Below are 20700 nucleotides of genomic sequence, written 5' to 3' on the forward strand. Positions count from 1 at the left end.
AAATAAGGGGCCATTCTAGGACTGTCTTTTGAAATAATTCAGAGCAGTAACCACAGCAATACTCACTGCTCCAGGCCTGATGTCTGACTACAAGATTAGAGTCAGGGGAAACTAAGTTTTTTTGCTTCTGGGACCTATCAGTGGACTATTACACAGAACAGTAATTCTACTTTGAGTGTCAATCAGTTCACACATCCCTTCCCATTCTATAGAATATATAGCAGCCAACATACCATCCTCAAGAACAAGGGCATCTGAGAGGGAGCTGTCTTCACTGGCAATGTTTCCTTCTGAAGAGAAGAAAATACAAAAAAGGTCAGATGGTCCCAAGATTTGCAGTGACTGAGTGCTGAACTGCACCACGATCTTTGTCCACTGAGTCTTAGCCTTAAGCAGTCACCCACGCCTTCCTCCCCTCAGAGCAAGAGGCTCTGAATGGTTGACTCAACCCACTCTCAGTCTGGGAGGGCAGAGCTGCAGGTCGGGTCTTTCAATAGCAGGCTGCCCTTCAAGGAGCTGCTAACTCTTCAATAAGTGGGGATTAAGACTGAGTCACAACAGAGAACTGAGATCCCCAGAGGATGCAAGCTGGCACAGTGCCATTAGTGAGATTTACATTTTGGCCCTTAAGGACTCTGGGTTTGATCCATCATATTAAAATTATCATCCTGCTGCTAACTAAAGGCTTACACTAAGTACAAGTTCTGTGGAATTCAAGGAAATGTTTTCAGAGCATCCTCTGCAGCAGCAGGGAAAGCTCTCTGGTCCTTGGCATGTAGATATTTGAGCTGCCTCCCCCAACCTGTGTCCTCATGGCTGTCTGTTATCTCTGACTGAGGTGCAATTTGGTACCCAGGTCACAAATACAGGATCTCTAATCTCATTTCCTGCCACAAAGGCGTAGAGAAAAGCTCTGCAAGTCAAAGGGAAATGGGAAAATCTGCAAGGGAGAAAGAACCACTGCAGAAAGTTATGGATTTAATGAAAAACCAATCAACAACCCAGTAAACCATAAAGTGCCCTGAGAATTACATTGTTAAAAAAAAAAAAGAAAATAAAAAGAAAAGAAATATTTTAACACAGCAATAAGACTGCTCCCACTTTGATTTTACAGATGCCTTTGAGCTAGGGAGCTCACCCCTATCTGCTAACATTAATTACATTTGTACTGCACCGCTCTGGAGGAGATGCCAAGAGAGCAATTTCATAGGTGAGCAAAGGAATCACAGCCTGCTCTGCTGACACCCTGATCATCAACGGCACAACACAGCTTTGCTGCTGTGACCCAGCACATCCCTAACGCACAGCACCCCTGGCGTCCTCCAGGCAGGACAGGGAAGAGGAGGGAGGGGAAATCTGGTAAGAATTTTGCTCCCTGCTCTCCACAGACCCTCCGTGACGCTGTGGGCACCAAGTCCCACTTACCATCTATGATCAGGGAGGCTCTCTGGGTTGGCTTCTTCCCGGATTTGATGCGATACTCATTGATGGCGTTCTCGATCTCCTGCAGTTTCTTCAGGGCATTCAGGTAGGATGTCTTCCTCTGCTTCTTCAGCTTTTTGCTGACGTTCGGGTCGCTGGCCAGGCGCCGCGCAGCCTCCGTGATCTGGGACTGAATGGCAAATTCCCTCTCCAGGCGCTCCAGCTCTGCCTCCTGGTGAAAGGCGAGTGGATTCTGGTTACCACCAAACTCTCCAAGCCCACCTATGTGGAAGATCTCCAGAGCCTGACCAGTGGTCTCCAACAAAGACTCTCCATCAGCAAAGCATCCACAGTCACGCTGCTGCCCTCAGGGCCTCTCTGAGCATACCCATCTTGCCTTCACCTGTTCTCAAAAGTGCCTGGAAGCACAGCTGGTGGAAGGGATGACCCACACAAGGAGGACATGTGTGCCCCAGCCCTAACCCCGATGTGCTGTTTGACTTTTCATGCAGTTCAATATGGGCAAATTCAATGGTGCTCTACTACACATTCATCCTTTTACACCCATCTCTAGGTTACACCTGCCTCCCACCTGCTCCTTCTCCCTGTTTTCTATCTCCAGATTTAAGCCCCATTTGATTTAACTGCTATGTATTGATGCAAAGCCACAGCTTTAACCTCCTTGACAGGTTTGCTTGGCACCCACCAAACACTTTGGGGTAAAAGAGGGCAAAGACAGGTGAAGTCCTCCCCAGTGCACGGCTGTCAAAATCCAGGGGTGAATATGAGCTGAAGTAATTATGGGCTGCTGCAACTGATGGCACCAGAAAATTGTCTCCTCGAGTTACCAGCCAGGAGGGTGATCTCACAGCCTGCACTGTGTAACAGCAAGCTCTCTGTATGCCAGAAAGAACCAGTGCCCTCAGAGTTAGCCCTTGAAGGGCCTCAGCTGAGTTTTTAAATGCAATCAGGTGTACCCTGAAAGCTCCATTTTTGGTTATCCTCCAAAGTCAAGGGACTTAGGACAACTTATGCCAAAGCATAAGCAGATGTAGAGCTTCCCAGTCTGCACCAGGACCCCAGGTTGTGAGCTTCAAAGGGCCTTGCTAATCTGGCTAACAGATCTGGCTACCTCCCCCAGCTCAATGGTATTTGTCTGCTAGAAAGAGGAACCCAGTATACTACAAATGAAAAAAAAATTAAAAAAAGACAAGTTTTTATACTTTCAGTGAATGGTGAGACAGTCATGTATTCCTGGAGATCCCCGTTATGCAAGTTCAAATCCTCTCTTTGTTCAGCAGCAGTGTAAGAGCTGATGCTGTGGGATTTAATCAGTCTGAAAGCGCTCTCTGAAGTTTTTATTCTGGGCTTCTGGCTTAAAAAATAACTTTTGCTATCAGTGGTGAGTCAGCATTGCCTTAAAACTATAATTATAATTTCCCTCACTTCACTGAAGAATGAACCCACATTCTGTCTTTTCAACAGATCCCCCTTTGCTTTGAAGACTTTATAAACTCTGTTAGTGCCACACTTATTAAAAGTGAACTTGACATGATGGGGTTTTAAGGCCTGGAATCTGATTCTTTATCTTCTGGTAAAAGCCTTCCCAGAGTCAGGAATTACAGACCAGGTAAAAGTGATTACCAAGAAAAAAACCAGGACCCTTCCCTGCAAGTCTTGACAAAGGTCTTGCTAAAGGGATGGTGAGCTTGATGTGAGGGCTGTCATTTCAGACCTTCACAGATTCAGCTCTAAATCATTCAGTATATCCTAGGAAAAATATATTAATTTTTGTCCTGTCCATAAGTGTCTATTTTCCTCCAGTGAGGCCCCTATAAATAAAGACCTAGGAAATTAGAGCTATCATCTGCCTTCAGATGGAAGTGCCTTGCTTCAGGTCCTTGTCACAGCTAGTAATTTCAGTCCTGAATTTGCGTGGTTGAGGGAATATTTCACCTTTTTTTAAATTGATTTTCCAGTGTTTGCACTTGCTGAAAAGTGCATGAAAACCATTGCTAGCTTCCCTAAATGCTTTCAAACTGGCAGCCAAACACAGCTCAACATCATTCTTCAAGAACAGAAAGTCATAGTTTTCAACACAGCCTTAAAATTTGACAGACGAAGAGAGAGGTAGAGAAAAGCTGAGTCAGCGTGTTTGGATTGCTGGTGCTAAAAGGCAGAGTGGCTGCACTGGGGAGGAGCTGCTTTACCTTCCTGCTCTCCACACCTAATCCTGCCACTGGAGTAAGGAGATTCTTTACCCACTGGCCCCAAAAGCTGCCCTGTAGCAATAGGAGCTGGGGAAGCTGGAGATCAGGTTATAACTGAGCAGACAACAGACTGCAGGGGTTTTAGGAGTAATTCAGCTAAGACATGCTTCCCTTTGAAAAGCTTAATTAAATGTGCTAGTTCATGAATATTTGACTGTGGTGGAATTCCTCTCCCAGGCTCCATTGAGAACAAAATTAAAGAGCTCCAGCTGTTTATTTTTTCAGCAGAAGGAGAATGCCAGCAAAACGACAAACAGTTAATTCCCTGGCTGAAATGAGCCTCAAACCACACAGTCACACCAGCTTCAGTCTCTCCTCCTACAAAAATAAAAAGGAAACTTAAGACTGGAATATACACAAGTGTCTTGAGACAAATGTGCCTCCACAGACAATAGTTGTTCTGTGAATCTGGTCCTGCCTTACAGCTGCTGCAGGCCTGTTTTCACAGCCACGGTTCAGGGCACTGACCCAGCACATTGTGGGAGCAAGGAAGGGAACAAACACTCCCCGGCAAACTTAGAAAAATGTAACTCCAGCTCCCTAAAGGTAGGGATGAAGGCTCTTTTGTTTAAGGACTGGGGAGCAAAATGATTTTATCTTGCAGGGCTGAGGTGGATAATGGTGATGCTTTTCTCCCTGGTTAGAGGGGGCCTGAATTTGGATTGCTACTGGAGTGGAAAGCAAGTGGCTGTTTGCAAAAACAAGACAGGCAGAAGCAGGTCTCAGATGGCTTTAGGGGGCTCCTGATATGCTCCCTGTTCACACAAATCACCGCACTTTGCCACCAGAGCGCTTGCACTGCCACGGTCCAGTTGGTCACTCAGGCTATTTCTGTTACCTCTACAAAAGCAAGGGCTGAACCTTAATCATTTCACCTTTACTCTGAGCGAGAAGTAAAGTCCCTAACTCTCCCGCTGCTTCCCCATTCTGCTGGATATAAAAACCCCCAAATTACTGTGACCAATTACAGTAATTTAAAACAAAAATGACCATGGGACTGATGGCTCCTGTGTGATACTCAGTGGACATTTTCGAGACCTGAGGTGGGGAAACTGGTCTGGAAGGGAAGGACACAGCCTCACCTCTCCCTTAGGCAGGATTTTCTGCTCATCCAGTTTAAAGGCAGTTCCTATTCTTCTCCTTACAATAGGCGGCTCCTCCCCAGGATCCAAGGGGTATTCTCGTGGCAGCTTTCCTGTGAGCTCCTGTAAGCAGACAATGCTGTTAGTGCTCTGGGAAATCCTGCAGCACAGTAATGCACACCAGCACTCCTATGTGACCCTAAAATGACATGCATTCATTAACAACATATCCAGTTCAGCCAGCTGATAAACACACAGGAGAGCACCCAGCCCTGCAAACTCAGAGCCTAGCATTGAGGGTGGGGACCTCTTCTCTAACCTGTGCACGAATACAGATCTTTGTGGCCTGTCCTGGGCAGGTCTGTAAGTGGTACCCATCCCTAGGGCGTTGGGGCCTGAGGCTGAGCAGGCTTGCAGCACACAAGCTTTCACCTCTGCTGCAGGGTGAGCAGGAACCAAGAGCTCCTATCTGCTGAGTGGCTTCTGAGAGGGGTGAGCAGACCCGAGAGCCTTCCTGCAGGATGCAGGTCTGCTGAGTCAGAAAGCTGCAATGGTAACAGCCATGCAGGTTATGACCTGCACAGAAAAACATTCCCACCTGATTCATGATGTGTCTGAGAGGAATGCAATGGAAATGGTCACTAAAAGCAGTGCCTGGTACCTCATTACCTGTCTGATAACACTTCATGTATTAGAATGCTTTCCAAGCCCCAGTGATGTCATGTGCAGCTTTGGAGCAATTATTAGCTGATACTCTGTCAGACTGATGGGTTATTTGCAAAGATATGTTCAAAATCTGAAGCAAACCTCACAGAATTTCAGAATATGTGGACAACAGGAAGCAGCACCACTACTGATGTTAATGCTGTGGGATTTTTCCCCCCAGGCTACACAATACAGGCACACATATCCGAACTGAAGGCATTGAACTGCCTAGAGAAAAAGGCAGAAGCCTGACTACCAGCACAGCCCAGACTCCTTGTACTCAAAAATCTCCCCATGAAGGACAAAAGGCTTTTGTGTTCCTTAGCATCAGTGTTGAGAGGATCCAGCTGGCAGAGTAACCTAAATCATCTGAATCCCAAAGAACAGCAGCTGATCTTAATGCGAGTGTGGGTGCACAGCCCAGTCCCTGCCTGCCCTGGCCTCTCCCCCACTCCCTAATGGAGTTTTTTCTTTCTACTCTTTTCAGGTCACTAGGAAACAAGGACCTGGCCTTTTCAAATCTTCCCTTTAAGCAATTCCCAGCAAAATGGGCTTGCAGCAGACCTCTGTGTTGACGTTCACAGCCCCCTGTTGCGAGAGGCATGGCAGCAATGTCTCAGAGTCCCACTCTGCACTGCCTTTCCAGCCCTGTGGGGTTATTTCAGTTTTTCTTTTAAAATGTGTTCCTTGTACTGAGATGTGGCTCTAAGCACTGCACTGAGACTCAGATTCCTGTATCCTGAGGGCAACAGGGATATTTTCTTTTTAACTCCTAATGTGATATGAAGCAGGGCAACAGGTAAAGAGCTAATCTTCTGTAAAATCTGTGAAGATCAGAGCAAAACAAAATGAATGTGGGCTACCATGCTACCTCCACAAGCTAAAAAGTATTCAAAGGCACGATCATGAAATGTAATCTAAATTAATAAGTAACTGGAATAGTGATGGCCCAAAGTAACCTGATGCCAGCATTATGAATGGTTCTGGCCATGCTTTCTTAATTATGCCCCCACTTATTAACTCTTTTTTATCTCCTGGTTTGCCACCTTCTTCCTCTGTTTTGGCCATCCCCATGCCGAAGCAGAAAGGATGAAGGGCAGCCTGAGAGGAAGCTTTCAACTACCAGCTGCTGATGGATGGGCTGTAGGGCTGCAAGATGGGGTCAGATTCCAAGTGTCCATTAACTGCCTCTCTCAAATCACCTATGGAAAGCATGAGCACTTTCTACCAGCTATTAATGTGCTGACAGATGGGCTCTGGCCAGCCTTGCCACAGCACATTAAGGAGTTATTACTCCTCATCCTCAGCTCCCTGCCCCAGTGGGAGCTTTTGCCTGCATCCCAGTTGCTTCTGAAGTGCCTGAGGCTTCACCAAAAACAGGGCTGGGTTAAAGGGAAGGCACTGGACTGTGAGCTCCTGCAGCTGTGGCACAGGCACATCTTCCCCTGCATTCGGTGCTGCTGCAAGGATTAGTCATCAGCACTCAGGCAGGGTTAGCTTAGGGTAATAAATTCCTCTGGGCCAAGTAGAGCCTCCAGACCTTGACTGTCAACCCCTGAAGGGCTGTGATTTTTTCCTGTGGATGATCTCAGCTCAATGGACTTAGAGATTGGATCTGATCCTGTGACCTTTCTCACAGCACAAGTTGTTTGCTGAAATCAACCAGGACTTCTCAGGTGGGAAGGGATTGCTCCCATGGAGTAAAAAATGGGAACAGGGGCAGCAGAGATTTCTGCTGATGTTCTTTGTTGAGAGGTATTTTCAGCCACTTGTTCTTTTTGGCATTAAAACTATATATTAATTGAAAAAAAGTGATGAGATATGAATCAGTGACCCATTTCTCCCATTTTTGTCAAAAGGCAGATACACATCAAATATTAAGCAAGAACTGGAAGATCTCTGTGCCACTGTCTGCAGCCAGCTTCCTGTTGTGTTGCATGTCACAATTTGTTATTAAAATCAGATACACAGGCCTGGTAAACATGGAAGGATGGCTGAATGACCTGAGTACACTGCTGCTAATCTCCACACACAGCTGCAGCAGAGCTGTGATTTCCCCAAACGTTAAATTGATCACTAAATGGCCTCCTATGTATTCCAAAATGAGCTGGCAGGTGAGTGGGAAGGTTATGAGTTCCTGAGCTGTCCTGCCTGACCTGAGATGACCACAGTGTTTCCTCTTTGCAAGGTCTGCCACCACACTGGCATTCCTTTCCAGCAGTGCCAGAGCTGACTGGATGAAGGCAATCTACATGGAGCAGATAAAACCTTGTGTGCTGTATGGCAGAGCATGCTTGGAGAAGAAAAGCATGTAAAGCTGGACCTGCTCCAAGAAGAAAGCGTGCCAACCTCGGGGTTACTTTCTCTCAGAAGTGATGACCAGCACATAGAACAGCCTTCCTGTGGCATTTAAATAGCAGAATATTCTTATTAAGGTTAATTAGAAGCCTGGCTGAATGCAATTTATTCACAATTTCAAAAAGCAGACATGGATGCTGAGCACCCTCCTTGTCCCAAGCCAATGGGGTACCCAGCTGACATGGGGTCCCCTTCTCTGGGAGAAAAGAGCCCTGGACTTTGCAATCTGGGATTGAAACAGCTGGATCACCCTGAGGCCATTGTACTGTGGGTTTTGTAAGAGGTGACAATGGAAGGAATCTCATGTCCTGCCCCCACCCCACCTCCAAACAAGGAGCTATAACAAACTGAGACACCAAGTGTTCCAGGTTATAATGTCTCCACTGCCTACCGCTTCCCGCAGGCACAGTTTCTTCAGCTCTTCCAAGCGCTGGCGCAGTGTCTCTTCCAAAGCTTCTTGCCTGGACTTCAGTGCAGCCAGCATGTCTTTCTTGGCAGACTGAGAACTGTCTGACTCTTGGGAACCTGTCAATAAACAACGATTTCACTAGGCCAGCTGACAGCAGAATACACATCTGGAGTGCCTGTAATTTTACCAAAGCCTGGATGCAGCCCTTCCAAAAAGAAACTGGACTATGACATGAAGCAGGTGTTACGCAGGCACGTTTGTTTACAGCAAATCCTTAATGTTTAAGCTAACAGTCAGAGATTTGACACTGGAGCACATAAAGACATTTGTAACCATTATCTGGAAAAATAAAGGCAGCAAAATTATTCATTTAAAGATCTTAAAGAAACCCACATACAATTCCCATGAAAGCTCACAATGGCAAAGTACAGTTTACAAAAACCTGGAGATGCATTTTTTGGAAATTAAGTCTAGGAGAAACCATTTGACAATACAGCCTACTTCTTAAGAACTGCAATTATCCTAGTAGCAAACATGTAATTCAATCCACTTACAGGGCCTGTTCTATGAAAAACTGCAATGGAACAAAATTACCTAGCAAGATTCCTGTAAAATACACCAAAAAATCCCAACCATAGCTCCTTCTGGGATAGTAGCTGTTTATTGTGAAGATGTAGGTTGAGATATTTAACTGCATGTCCAAATGGCTTGCCTTTTCAAGTGGCAATTACCAGCAACTCCCACTGTTGTAGGTCTGTGCATTAAGTCAGACTCTGTTGCTCAGATGTCATGACAACATTTGTAATTTCAGCTCTTCAGGGGAACTTCTTGATGAAGTAACCTCATCCTTTGTCACTATGTTTCCCTCCCACGCAATAAAAGATGGATATTCTTATCCCTCCTTTTGCTGCTGATGTATCAACAGAAACACTTTTTACAGCAGTGACCTGTTCCCTGCCCCTCCTCAGCGATGGCACAGAGCAAGCAGACCTTTATTATCTGCAGGAGTCAGATACAACAGGATGCTACACGCAGTTTTCTGTGCACCTGTCATCAGATGGGGGTTAGAAGGGCCTCCAAGCATTCAGTGAAAACACAGCCCAAGGAGGTTGAAAAAGCTGTTATTCCACAGAACTTTGGAAGGAATCTGGGAACAATTCTTTATTTTGGCAGCAAAACACTGAAATTTGTGCTTCCAGCTTCATCTTTCATTGCTACTATTCCAGCAGACCATTAAAGCTAGATTGAAAGGGGATTGAGGCAAAAATTGCCACAAAACAGTCCTGCATTGGCTCAGGAGGAACAGAGAATCTCACAGATCTTTTCCACCAGTATTTTCTGCAGTTTTTATGAAGGAAGATAGCTGACATTTATTCAATGAAACACCACTCTGCTTCCTTACATCTTTTACTGGGCTGTCCTGAAGTGGGGGTGGTAGAAGAGATCTCTCTAAAGGTCAGCCAGACTGAGCATTATCAGACAAAGGAGGAGAACCTCACAGTAAGATGCTTGTGTAATTGCTGTAGTCATCCTTGTTTTATTTGTGTTTGCCCTTGTAAAGCAACAAAACTCAACTCTGCAGACACGTCTGTGGTGGAAGAACTTGATGGGACCTTCTAGAGGAGCCCTGTATTTGCACTGGCAGGGAAACTGCTCTCCAGCACTTAGTAATTCTTAATAGTAACCCTGGTGAGCAGTTACTAGCAAAACTGAACTGCTGAATTTTTTCATGGACTTGTCAACAAACTGCCGAGTCCCGGTAGAAAGTTGCTCATGATTCCAGCAGATGTTCTAAACCTTTTTCTTTTTTTCTTTAATGACAATTTTAATGACCTATGTTTTCCTTTCAACTGCTCTTCCCCTTTCCTTCCTCTGTCTGCTCCACACCTCCATGCCAGCCTCGGATTTATTTTTAAAAGCTATTCCTTTCTGCTGTGTGGGTTGTCACAGCAGCTACACAGAAACATCTACAAGCATATGAACAGCCTGGCAAGACCCCTGTGCTGCTTTGGGGTACACCCACAAGAAGGAAAGCCAAAAGGCTGAGCTGGTAGGGACCCAAATCAAGCCCAGACAGTTCCCAGCATCTCTTCCAGCTGTGCTTTCCCTGTGTGAGAACCATGCTGGTCTCAACCCTGACACAACTGGTGCACATTTTTTCCATTGAGTGCCCATTTTGCCATCTTTTTCATTGCTCCCAAAGGAACTGGAGGGGACCTGGAAGTGTGCTATCACATCTGAGTGAAGCAATGGGATTACTGCTAAAACCAAAGTCATTCACTCGCTGGCACTAATGTTTGCTTTTGAATTTTTATTTAAAAGCAGAATTATTTTGCAGTGTATTATTAGATTTTTATTGGCTGTATTCTCTGCTTGTTCTCATGGGTGAAAAGCAAATGGAAACTTGATCAGTCAAGAGAACCACCACTGTATGAGATGACTGTAAATGAGCAGAGAACAATGCTTTGTATTGCTGGGTGCCTATGGCTTCCTTTAGAGGCTCTTTATTTATAAATATGTATCAATCCTACCTTGAATAAGACTGTGATCAGAGATCCACTTCTAAACCCAGTGGCAATTGACCCAAAAATGTCAGGACAAATCAAAATACCGTAAAAACAACCAAGAAATAAACAAAGACCAGCACAAATCAAACCAATCAAGCAGCTACTACCTTAAATCATCCTTATTAGATATGGTCACTGAGTCATGGCTGCCTAGTGCCTTCTAAAGGGGATCACCAAGAGAGAAAAATCAGTCCTGAGAGATCAGTCCTAACACAAGAGGCTCCTGCTGCAACAGAAATTGTTCACTGGGAGGCTTTCTCAGGTGTTTTATCTCCCACAATTAGGGTTAATTCCTAATGAGTAAATGGGAGAAATGTTGCTGAAATATATAATTTTCCTATACGGCATTTGGACCTTTTTGTGAAAACTACTTTTCAGCCCCCATCCCATTTGCAGTGCAAGGATTTACCAAACTCTGTGTTTTAACACACACTTCTGCAGAACCATCTGATATCCCTAAAACAAAAAGGGTTGTGAAAATGCACCAGGTAGCAGGCACAGGGCCTTCTCTCTGGTGGGCACCAGGAACCTGCTGAACTGAGGGCTGGTTTTATGTGTACATGCCCTTTCTTTCTTAGCATAGATGATGGGACACAGGCCTTGGGGACCTAAATGTCCACTTAATGCCCTACTAATTTGTGGAAACAGCACTCATCTTCTGATACCCACACGGCCTCTCTGGTGATTTCTTCATTCATTGACATTCAGGAGAACATGAACTGAGAAATGCAGGGGGAACATGGTCCTCCCTGTCCAACTCCTTCCCCAGCAGAATTCATGGCTGAACTTCACCAATGCTAACAGGCTGGGTTCTGCTCACCTCCATACTGGTGAGGTCAGGACAGTCTTGATGATGTTGAAGGGGACATGCAGCACATGAGACACACCCCTGAAAGGATCTGGTCAAGTGTTATACAGGTACAGGTCTGCTGGGGTCCAAGACAAGCTTTGCTTTTAAGCCTGCCAAAGGAGTGAGAGCAGACACCACTTTGGAGAAAAGAGTCCTACCAGTGACTCATTGGTTGTTCCTATTTCCTCCATCTATTGTAGCAGAGTGGAGTCAACTTGGAAAAGGGATGAATGAGAAGGATGAAAACAAGCAGGGAGGACAGATGGGATGCTGAAGAGCAGAGAGAGCCAAGTCTTGGTGACACCAGCTGTGAGGGGAGAGGAGAGGAGATCCAACAAGGTGGCTGAGCAGCAGCCGCAAGGCAAAAACACCCAGGCATCTCTTCTCTTTCTCATTCTCCAAGTCTCCTGCTCCAGGAAAAACACATCTAAATAAGGCTAACCCTTCACACTACATCCGGCTGCTGGCTCCAGCTCGCTGGCATTTGGCTGGAGTCCCTGTGGAAGGTCCCCTGAGCAGGGAGGGAAGTTTCCCCCACGCTCGCTCCGCGCCAGAGCCCGGGCTGACTCACTGCACCAGGATGTCAGCGCACAACAAGCAGCAGCCCCAGACAGCCCCTATCTCTGGTCTCTGCCCAACACATGGATTTCCTCCGCAGCGCGGGAGCTCAGCTGGAGCTGCTCCACACAGGATGCGCTCAGATATCCTGTGGGCGCTCGTCTTCAGCAGCCCGCACTCGCTCGCGGGCCACGCGGGTGCTGTTTATCTGCTCCAACGCCCGCCAGGGCGGTCCAGCTGGGACACAGCCCTGCCAGATGCAGCAGCAGGGCTGGGAACTGGCTGGATGGACTCTGCTGTGGCGTTTTCAAATGTAAACAGGCCCCTGCACAGGAAACCTCCGCTGCTGCAGAAATGGGGCTCAGGGGCTGGAGGCTCCTTGAATGCGCTTGTGGAGCTAAAGCAGAGATGCTCCTCTGGGGTGTCTCCTCTGCCCACAGAGATGAAGAAGGTAGTCAGTCCAACCATAACCCAGAGACTACAGGGCTCCTCACTAGCTTGGAGACTTGCAGAGCTCTTATAGCACAGACTCCAAAGGAAAAATCCACCTTAGAACCAACTTGGTTTTGTTCTGCTGGATTTGATTTGGTTCCTGCCTGTGTAAAAGCAGAGATTTAATTCACAGGCATATCTTTCCCCAGATGTCCAGGGATGGCCCACAGATCCTGAGAAGAAGATCCCTGAGCTAAATCACAGCAGCCCACTGTCCTAGGGAGGCCCCTTCAGATCCAAAATCAGGACAAAAGTTAAGACAAAAGTAATCTTGTCAGAAATGGACTTGAGCATCAAAATTACAAATCTGCACTGGACAGCCTGAGATCAAGAGTGTGGGAAAAATGGAGGAGCTGAGGCTTTGGTCTTGAATTGGCTGTGATCATGAGGAAGCCACTTCCCAGTGTAAGACTCCATCTCCCCTCTGCTGTCTCTTGAGACTGTAAGTGATGTGGAACAGCGACTGCCTTGTATTGCACAGCAGGATCTTCTCCAGACAGTGTGACAGCTGGAAGCAACAACAAACTTTTCCTTGCAGACTTGCTGCAAGCCCAGGGGAGACATGCCAGTTTTGGCATGCTCCTCATGGCTCTGACAGCCCCTCCAGTAAGGAGGAGTGAGATGGAGGGAGGAAATGACTACACATAATTTTCAGGACAAAAAGGACTGAGAATAGTAGGGAAGTGGGGGCAAACAGAGATTCAGTCCTGACCTTGTGATTTCGAGTCACTTGAGGTATTTATAGCCTGGAAGTCTACTGTGGCCACTTAATCATTTGCACTTATTCTCTCCAGTGTGCAGGCTGTACTGCGATAACCCATCATTGTTGTGGTTGTGTGCCGATAATCTTTGGCACAATGGGAGGAAACACAAAGGCTGGGACAGAGCCAGTGACTGTGCCCGGTGGGACAGACAGTGAATGCCCCCTCCCATCCAGTGGGACAGGGATGGGCCTCCTCCACCAGCTAGGCTCGAGGGAGGGGGATCTTGGAGCAGAGGGGTCTGAGTGTGGAAGCAGTCCAGGGTTTCCAATTCCCTGGTACCTGACCTCTGCTGGACATCTTCTCTCAATACTTTCTTGTAGCTGCTTGTAGCTGCTGTAAGGCACACAGCAGCAGCAAACCCTGCTCACCTGGCCCACCAGCTGCACCTTGACAGAAACAGAGGTTCACACCTCTATGAGGGCACCCAGGCAGGCACATCCACCTACCCAGGACTGAAGAAATTACTCACCTGGTCAATGAACTCTGGGTGGGTCTAGTCACTAGTGCAATTCTGATGAGTCTACAAATCCTGTGCTCAACCAGAAAGGTGCAGGGAGCACAAAAGTTCAGAAATAAAAGCATGGGCAGCTCCCAGTTTGGAATTTCCACACACTTAACCCTGATAGATACTGAGTCTACACCAGCTTTTCTGGGCCTGACTTTTTTGCTGGCTTTCACATGGCTACTGCTCTCTCCAGGTGTAAGAGTAGAAGCAGACCCCAGTGGTTTTTTCCAGGAACCCAAAAAGTCCACGTCTTAACATGGAAACAGGATTACTACCAAGTAGCTCTCACAAACTTAGGAATGGTGCCCAGGAGGCTGAGATCTTGGAAAAACCTTAAGAACTTTCTTGGGGTACTTAACTTTCCAGCAGGAGAGCTGGAAAAAAATGCCAAACAAACAAAGACTTCCAACAACCCGACACCAATCTGGGAGCTGCTGAGCTACTGCAACTCCCCAAGTGATGGGAGGCACAGACAGTGGATTGTATACTTTGTCAGGAAGACCTCAGGAGCAGAAAGGCAACTCTGTTTGCAGGCAAGGCAAGGAATTGCACAGCAAGCAGCTCTGGAAGCACTGCACATTTTAACCCTTTGCTGAACATTTTCCAAGCAGGGTTTTAAGAGAGATGAAGGATACAGTGATGCAAAGCTAATCTACTACATCAATGTGGGTTCAGTTTTAAAGCATTTGCATTCTTAGGTTCTTCCTTTGTCCAAGCCTGAGGAAGTTATTCTCTGCTGTTACACATCTCAACACATTTGGTTTTGAGAAATTGATGTGATGCTTAACAGAAGGCATTTAATTGTCTGAAACTGTTAATTATGGTAATACCAGAAACCTTGCCCTTCTGAAGAGCTCACCTAAGCAGCTTCAAGCTCTTTGCTAAATATTACCTGCTGCTTTAAGCCTGCAGTGACATTTCTCACTGTTTTACACACAGCTTGCCTGGTTCAGACTGACAGAAAAGTATCAAAGAGTCACAACCTCCTGACCTGCCTTCTCCAGTCCTTCTCTCTTTCTGCTCTAGCTCTCCTCTGCATCACCTTCCCTTGGGTTTCTCTCACACATGACATCTTCCTCACACAGGAAAGTGCTCTAAGCCACAATAAGAAACCTTCAGGACCCTGGCACTAGTTTGGTAGAGTGCTAGGGAACAGTTCTGTTGAGCTTGGGACAGCAGCCAAATCCCAGCAACAGAGAGGCAAAGCAGATGTGCACTCGGTGAAGAAGACACTCTGTCTCAAATATGCTGAGGAACATCACCAGTTCCCAGCCTCAGTTTCCCTTGTGAGCTGCACTGGGTGACTGTTTCCCCACTGCTGGCTGGGCACTCCTTCACAAATCCATCTGCCTCAGGATAAGCTGGATACCAAGGGATGGTTAGGGTAGAAATTGTGAAGACAGACCAGGTTTCAGCTGGAAATTGAGAGGTTGGAGATGACATCCTGGAGTTAAGGAGGAAGTGAGTGCTGGTAAAGACAGAGGGGGAGGCTGCTGCCTGTGCTGTTTGTGGAGCAATGTGCTGAGAGATGGACTGCCACCTGGACAGACAGAAAGGCTAAAGGGAAGTGACTTTCATTTCTGAGTGCAGCTTCTGGCTGCTCCCCATTATACCACGGCCATGGCCCTTCCCACCATACTCCCTCCAGTTACAGGACAAAGGACCTACCTGATGACAGAAGACTCCCGCTGCTTCCACTGATAATTTTGCCTTTACTCCCCATGTTGGCCAGCTTTGAGGTCTTGAGGGTTCCAGTTTCTGTCAGGTCAATTGCAATCTCACTCAGACTTCTTGCAGCATGAATCTTGGACTGGAGGTGAACACAGGAGTTAGTAATGATTTAACGTCTTTTGAAAGCTCACAGAAAGAAAAAGGCCATTTGCTGTGGCAGGAAACAGGCCTCCACAGCAAACTTGGATTATTTTACAAGAATAGAACAATCTGGCACAGTATTCACTGCTATAATTTTACACATTCTTAAGTGGGCACAATTCTGGCATCGCTTCCTGTTGTTTGGGTTTTTCTCTGCTGTGCCATGCACATTTTTCTCTCTTAAACAAAGGATGTATGGAGTCACTGTTTTACCACATATAATAAGAAACCTTCAGAAATACCATCATAATAACCTGCTGAAAATCTCAAAGGCTAAAGACCATCTCTAGCATCTAAAAGAAGCCAGAAGGGGCCTTCACAAATCATCAATAAGCTTTGGAAAAAGACACAGTGAGGACATGCCTTAAATGGGCTGTCATGAGAAGCTGGAAGAAAATACTGACAGGAAAACACATTCAGGTTATTGTCCAGACTAACAAGCTGCATGCAATGCCCCTACTGTGAGGGACTTCTTTAAAGCATTAACATTATTCTAGGAGGAAACAACAGCCAGCCCAGCTCAGTAACTGGCCACATTAGGGCATGGCCATTGTTCCCCACCAAATGTCAACAACATTGTTGCAATTGGTAATTACAAGAAAGTAAATAATGCACAGTATGTAAATGAATAGAATAGAATAATAGAATAGAATATTTCAGCTGGAATGGACATCCAACAGTCATCTCAGCCCATTGCTCAAATCTTACAAGCCCTGTGCTTCTGAGCTTCAATTAATCTGTCCATGCAGGGCCACTGACCTGCAATTTTAATTTCCCAGAACACAGAAAGCTCTTGGCACATTTTGCCAAGACTCTCCAACTGCAAGAAGAGTTTTATCCAAAAAGGGATGAAGCCCCAGTTCAAGATCACTGGAGGATTCACCTCTGTACCTTCTCAAGGCCAGAAGAGACTCAGCCCTGGCCATACAACTCAGGAGATGGGCACATCACTACTGTACTAACAAATCAAAGCTGATTGATGTCCACATACCAGGGTGTAAGCTGTTCCCACTGGAAATAACATGAAACAGGACAACAAGGAATGCTGGTCATGATGGGATTTTCAGTGTTACTTCACATCCTCAGGAAGAAGAAACCATTCCAACAAGAACTAAGCCTGAACTGATGGCTGAGTGCTCACCACTGAGCTTCTTAGTTCTGTTACTTATGTGCTGTGGGGCTTTGGGTAAGACACTTAAGGTTAAATTCTTAGTGATCCCCGCCTCTGTTTGCATATCAGTGAAATAATAAGGGAAGGAAAATGTCTCCCTGCAGCACACTGTATTTTTAAGATTAATTTAAGACTGAAAATGAAGACAGCACTGGGAAAGCCTTACATTGAAAACACCCTCAGAAGTATTATCATAATTTAATATTCTTGGGTATTTATAGGCTCCATCATTACCATTCCAAGGTACCCAAATGCCTAGCAAGCTTATTTCCACAACAACCCAAATAACAGGGCATGTGTTCTCACTTGTTTGCAAGAGTGAATAGTGCAGAGGCTGAACTACCTGACAAGATACCAGAACAGATCAGTCAACCTGTACTGGCCCTCTTCAACTAATGTAACCAGTTAGAGACTTCTCATTTCCAGTAGTTCCTCCCTAAAACCAGTCCCAGGAGAAAGACAGCACTCTTTAGCTTCTTGGATCAGATGTTTCTGGTCAGAAAGAAGGCCTGTGAAACATCTTCTTCAAATAGTTCTGGAAGGTTAGTTCCAGGTGAAGAGGAAAATCACTGCTTTTAACTAATGAGATTTCCTTCTGCTGAAGTCTTGATAAAGAGCCTAAGCATGGACTGCTGTCTTGCTGCAGTGCCAGACCTTAGGACGTAACAAGCCTTCCAACTTCCTTTGTCCTGGTGATAAATCCCCTGCAGGTGTGTATATATGCTTTATAACCCTATGTATATGTAGGGTTATGTATACTTTGTATAACCCCAGAACAGCTACGTTGATCAAACCCAGTGTCTGCCTGACCCAACACAATGAGCCCTGGCAGTGGATGCCTCAGAAAGGCACAAACCCCAAGTCTGCATGGACTGATCCATCCCTCCTGCTCTGTGAAGCAGTGGTTTTCCTGTTTTTGTTGGATAGTTACAGCAAGCGGCCCTGTAGTTTATTTCCACTCATTTTCAGAGTGCAAATTAGGGCACACTCTGGCCCTACCTGTCTGACTGGGCACCAACCAAAGCTGAGTGAAGGCAATGTGGCTGCTGGGTGCTGTTGTGGTCCTGGCCAAGCCAGCAGTGGCTGGAAATATATATATAGGGCAATATAGGGCAAACGAAAGGGTGATGTAAGACCAAAGCCTGGCATCCCTGGAGCCAGGAGAGAGGAAAAACAAACCAGCAGACAGGACTAGCAGGGCAGTTAGCTTCCTCTGCAGAGGGTACAATTCAAACCTGCTGAAACCATAGGAGAAGGTTTTAGAGCCGATTGCAGTTGTGCTAATGGTGCCCTGCACTGAACAGTGCAGATGAAACATCTCCTGAAAGGAATGCGGTTAATTTTCCTTGCTGCTCAGTCCCTGCTGCCTCTGCTGCCTGCAGCAATGCCAGTCAGCATCGGGTGGTCTCGTGCATTGGACAGGCTCTCAGCAGCAGCAGGAATCAGAGCAACAGCTCATTTCACACAGGCCACTGAGCAGCAGCCAGCACTGGCCCGTGCAGGCTGTGTGCTGCAGCACAGCACTGCAAAGCTGTGTTACACCCCATTAGTGCTCCCCCGAGCCCCACAGTCCCTCCAGGCTCAGAAATTTTAAAGCACTTAGCACAGACCTGCCAAGTCTCATTTACATGGAGAAAGACTGGCTCATTCATGAGTCATTTGAAAGCATGGGGCCAAACTGATCCCCAGTGCTGTTCTGACAGGGTCAGAGGGTGAAGAAAAATCTGTAAAGTGAAATGAGGAAGAAGATGGACACTAGGGATGAATCTATCCCTCCTGCTGCAGTGATGGGTCTTTGCTGGAGGTGATTTTTTTGAAACCCTTGGCCTATTTTCTACCAGTTCATTCAGCCAAAAAGCCTTGCATTTGGAGGAATGTGGTGTTGAAAATTCCCACAAAATGGAACTTCTCAAGGTTTCTAGGCCAAGTGTTTGATTGACTCAGTACAGTCAACAGAGCAAAGACATGCCTTCAAGTCCTGCTGCATCTGTCTCTCGAAAAAAAGAGAAGCTGACAGGAGTTCTGCATGCTGACAAGCTCACTTGGGAAGCTGGGGATCTTTTCAGTCTCCACGTTACGCATCGATTGCAGGGAGAGAGAGACAGATCAGCAGGAGCGAGATGCTGGGAACCCGGCGAGCTGGCAGGAGTTCAGCATGGAGTGAGGCTGCAGAAACGGCTGGGACCTCACTTGCAAAAGGGTCAGAATCCAGGCAAAGCGGATTTTATTTCTTTTTAAAAGCAAGTCCAGGATTTTCTTTCCAGTGGAGCTGTTGGTCCAGATCCAACTGGTGCCCAGTTATGTGAGGAGCAGAGTTCAAGCTTTCTTTATCATTATGTCACATCTCCCACCATCTAATCTACATCACTGGAGCAAAGGCTCAGCCGTGCAGTGAGCTCCAGCAGGCTTTTTCTTCTAAGTTTGTTTTTATTTTTCTTTCTTTTGTCAAAATGATATGAAATGCCAAGTTTGGACATGAAAGGAAGGAATATCTAAGTTTTCCTTTGAAGTTGAGGATTCAATTGAAGTGGGGCCCGAGATTTAAGGGGCTGCAAACCCATGCGACCTGAAACTCAATAAATGTTTGTCTAGGCCCCTGAGAGCTGAACCAAAGACATTTCACATCACCCCACTCTGGGGTATGATTTACTAGCTTCCCCAAGCGAAGCTCATATGAGCACTGTGTCCTTGAAGTGACCAGCAGGATGAACTGAACAGATCAATTAAAATTGATGGATCTATCAATATTGACAGTGTCATGTCAAAGATGAGGACAACAGATGAAAATATCAGTTCCCTTAAGAGAAAGGGACAAAAATATTTGTATGCTTCAACTTCAAAGCCTCAGCATGACCACTGGGATTATTGTGACAAAGCATGCTGACATGGTCACAGACGTGACAGGTTGACAAACGAGGGCTGGTGGGTGGTGCTGCCTGTAGGAGTGTGAGAGAGGGGAGATAAAACTGAAACACAATCTGACAACAACAAAAGGAGTCACAGAAGGGAAGTCCTGGGTGTTTCAGAGACCCAATTTCTTACCAAAGAAATGGGAGGAGGAGGGAATCTCCTATTGTTTGTTGGTTGCTTGTGACCTAAATACCTTGCAGCTAGATCAGCAAATCCATCTGGCTAAAAGTAAAGAAAAGTAAATTTCTATTTGCTTGAAATTTATCCCTGAGTTGACGGAGAGGACTGTGCACTGCCCTGATGGTCCTCAGCAGAGAAGGGGGACAGGAAAGCTTCCCTTAATATCAGTGAGTATGCAATTTTGTCCATATTACAGCTGGCACTTGGGCAGTGTTGGGAAATTGGCTACATCCCTAAATTCAATACAGCTTACAACAACTATGGTGAAACCTGGATTTTTGCATTAGATGAGACATGGCTAAAGTGACTGCAACTATGCACAAGGCATCCAAAAGTCCTACCCCCTCTAAAATAAAGTCACAGAGCTTATGATGGGGAAAGCAATATCAGAAGAGCTTAGAATGAGTGGGACTAACAGCACACTCATCGGCCCTCCACATAATTCCAGAAAGCCAACTCGATTCATTTAACTGGCAGAAAAAATAATGCACTAAAGAAAAGCAGGAAAAAGAATTATTTTTTCTGCCAGTTCAGTGGGCTGAACTGGCTTGTGAAGGGACCTGATAGGGCCAGGGCATGAGCCAG

General features: G+C 46.1%; 1 protein-coding gene across 7 annotated transcripts in view; it reads right to left on the reverse strand.

Annotated features, from left to right (window-relative positions):
• Positions 1 to 20700, reverse strand: part of FRMD4A (FERM domain containing 4A) — a 360918-nt gene that overhangs the window by 13306 nt on the left and 326912 nt on the right. For all 7 annotated transcript variants that reach the window (XM_068189520.1, XM_068189519.1, XM_068189521.1 and 4 more), the window contains 5 exons: positions 15651 to 15792; positions 8229 to 8362; positions 4775 to 4897; positions 1426 to 1654; positions 234 to 290 (listed from right to left, as the gene is read on the reverse strand). In XM_068189520.1, the coding sequence (XP_068045621.1) occupies positions 234 to 290; positions 1426 to 1654; positions 4775 to 4897; positions 8229 to 8362; positions 15651 to 15792 (685 nt within the window). The remainder of the gene's footprint in view (positions 1 to 233; positions 291 to 1425; positions 1655 to 4774; positions 4898 to 8228; positions 8363 to 15650; positions 15793 to 20700) is intronic.

This window comes from Anomalospiza imberbis, chromosome 5 (assembly GCF_031753505.1).
Source record: "Anomalospiza imberbis isolate Cuckoo-Finch-1a 21T00152 chromosome 5, ASM3175350v1, whole genome shotgun sequence".
NCBI classification, from domain to species: domain Eukaryota; kingdom Metazoa; phylum Chordata; class Aves; order Passeriformes; family Viduidae; genus Anomalospiza; species Anomalospiza imberbis.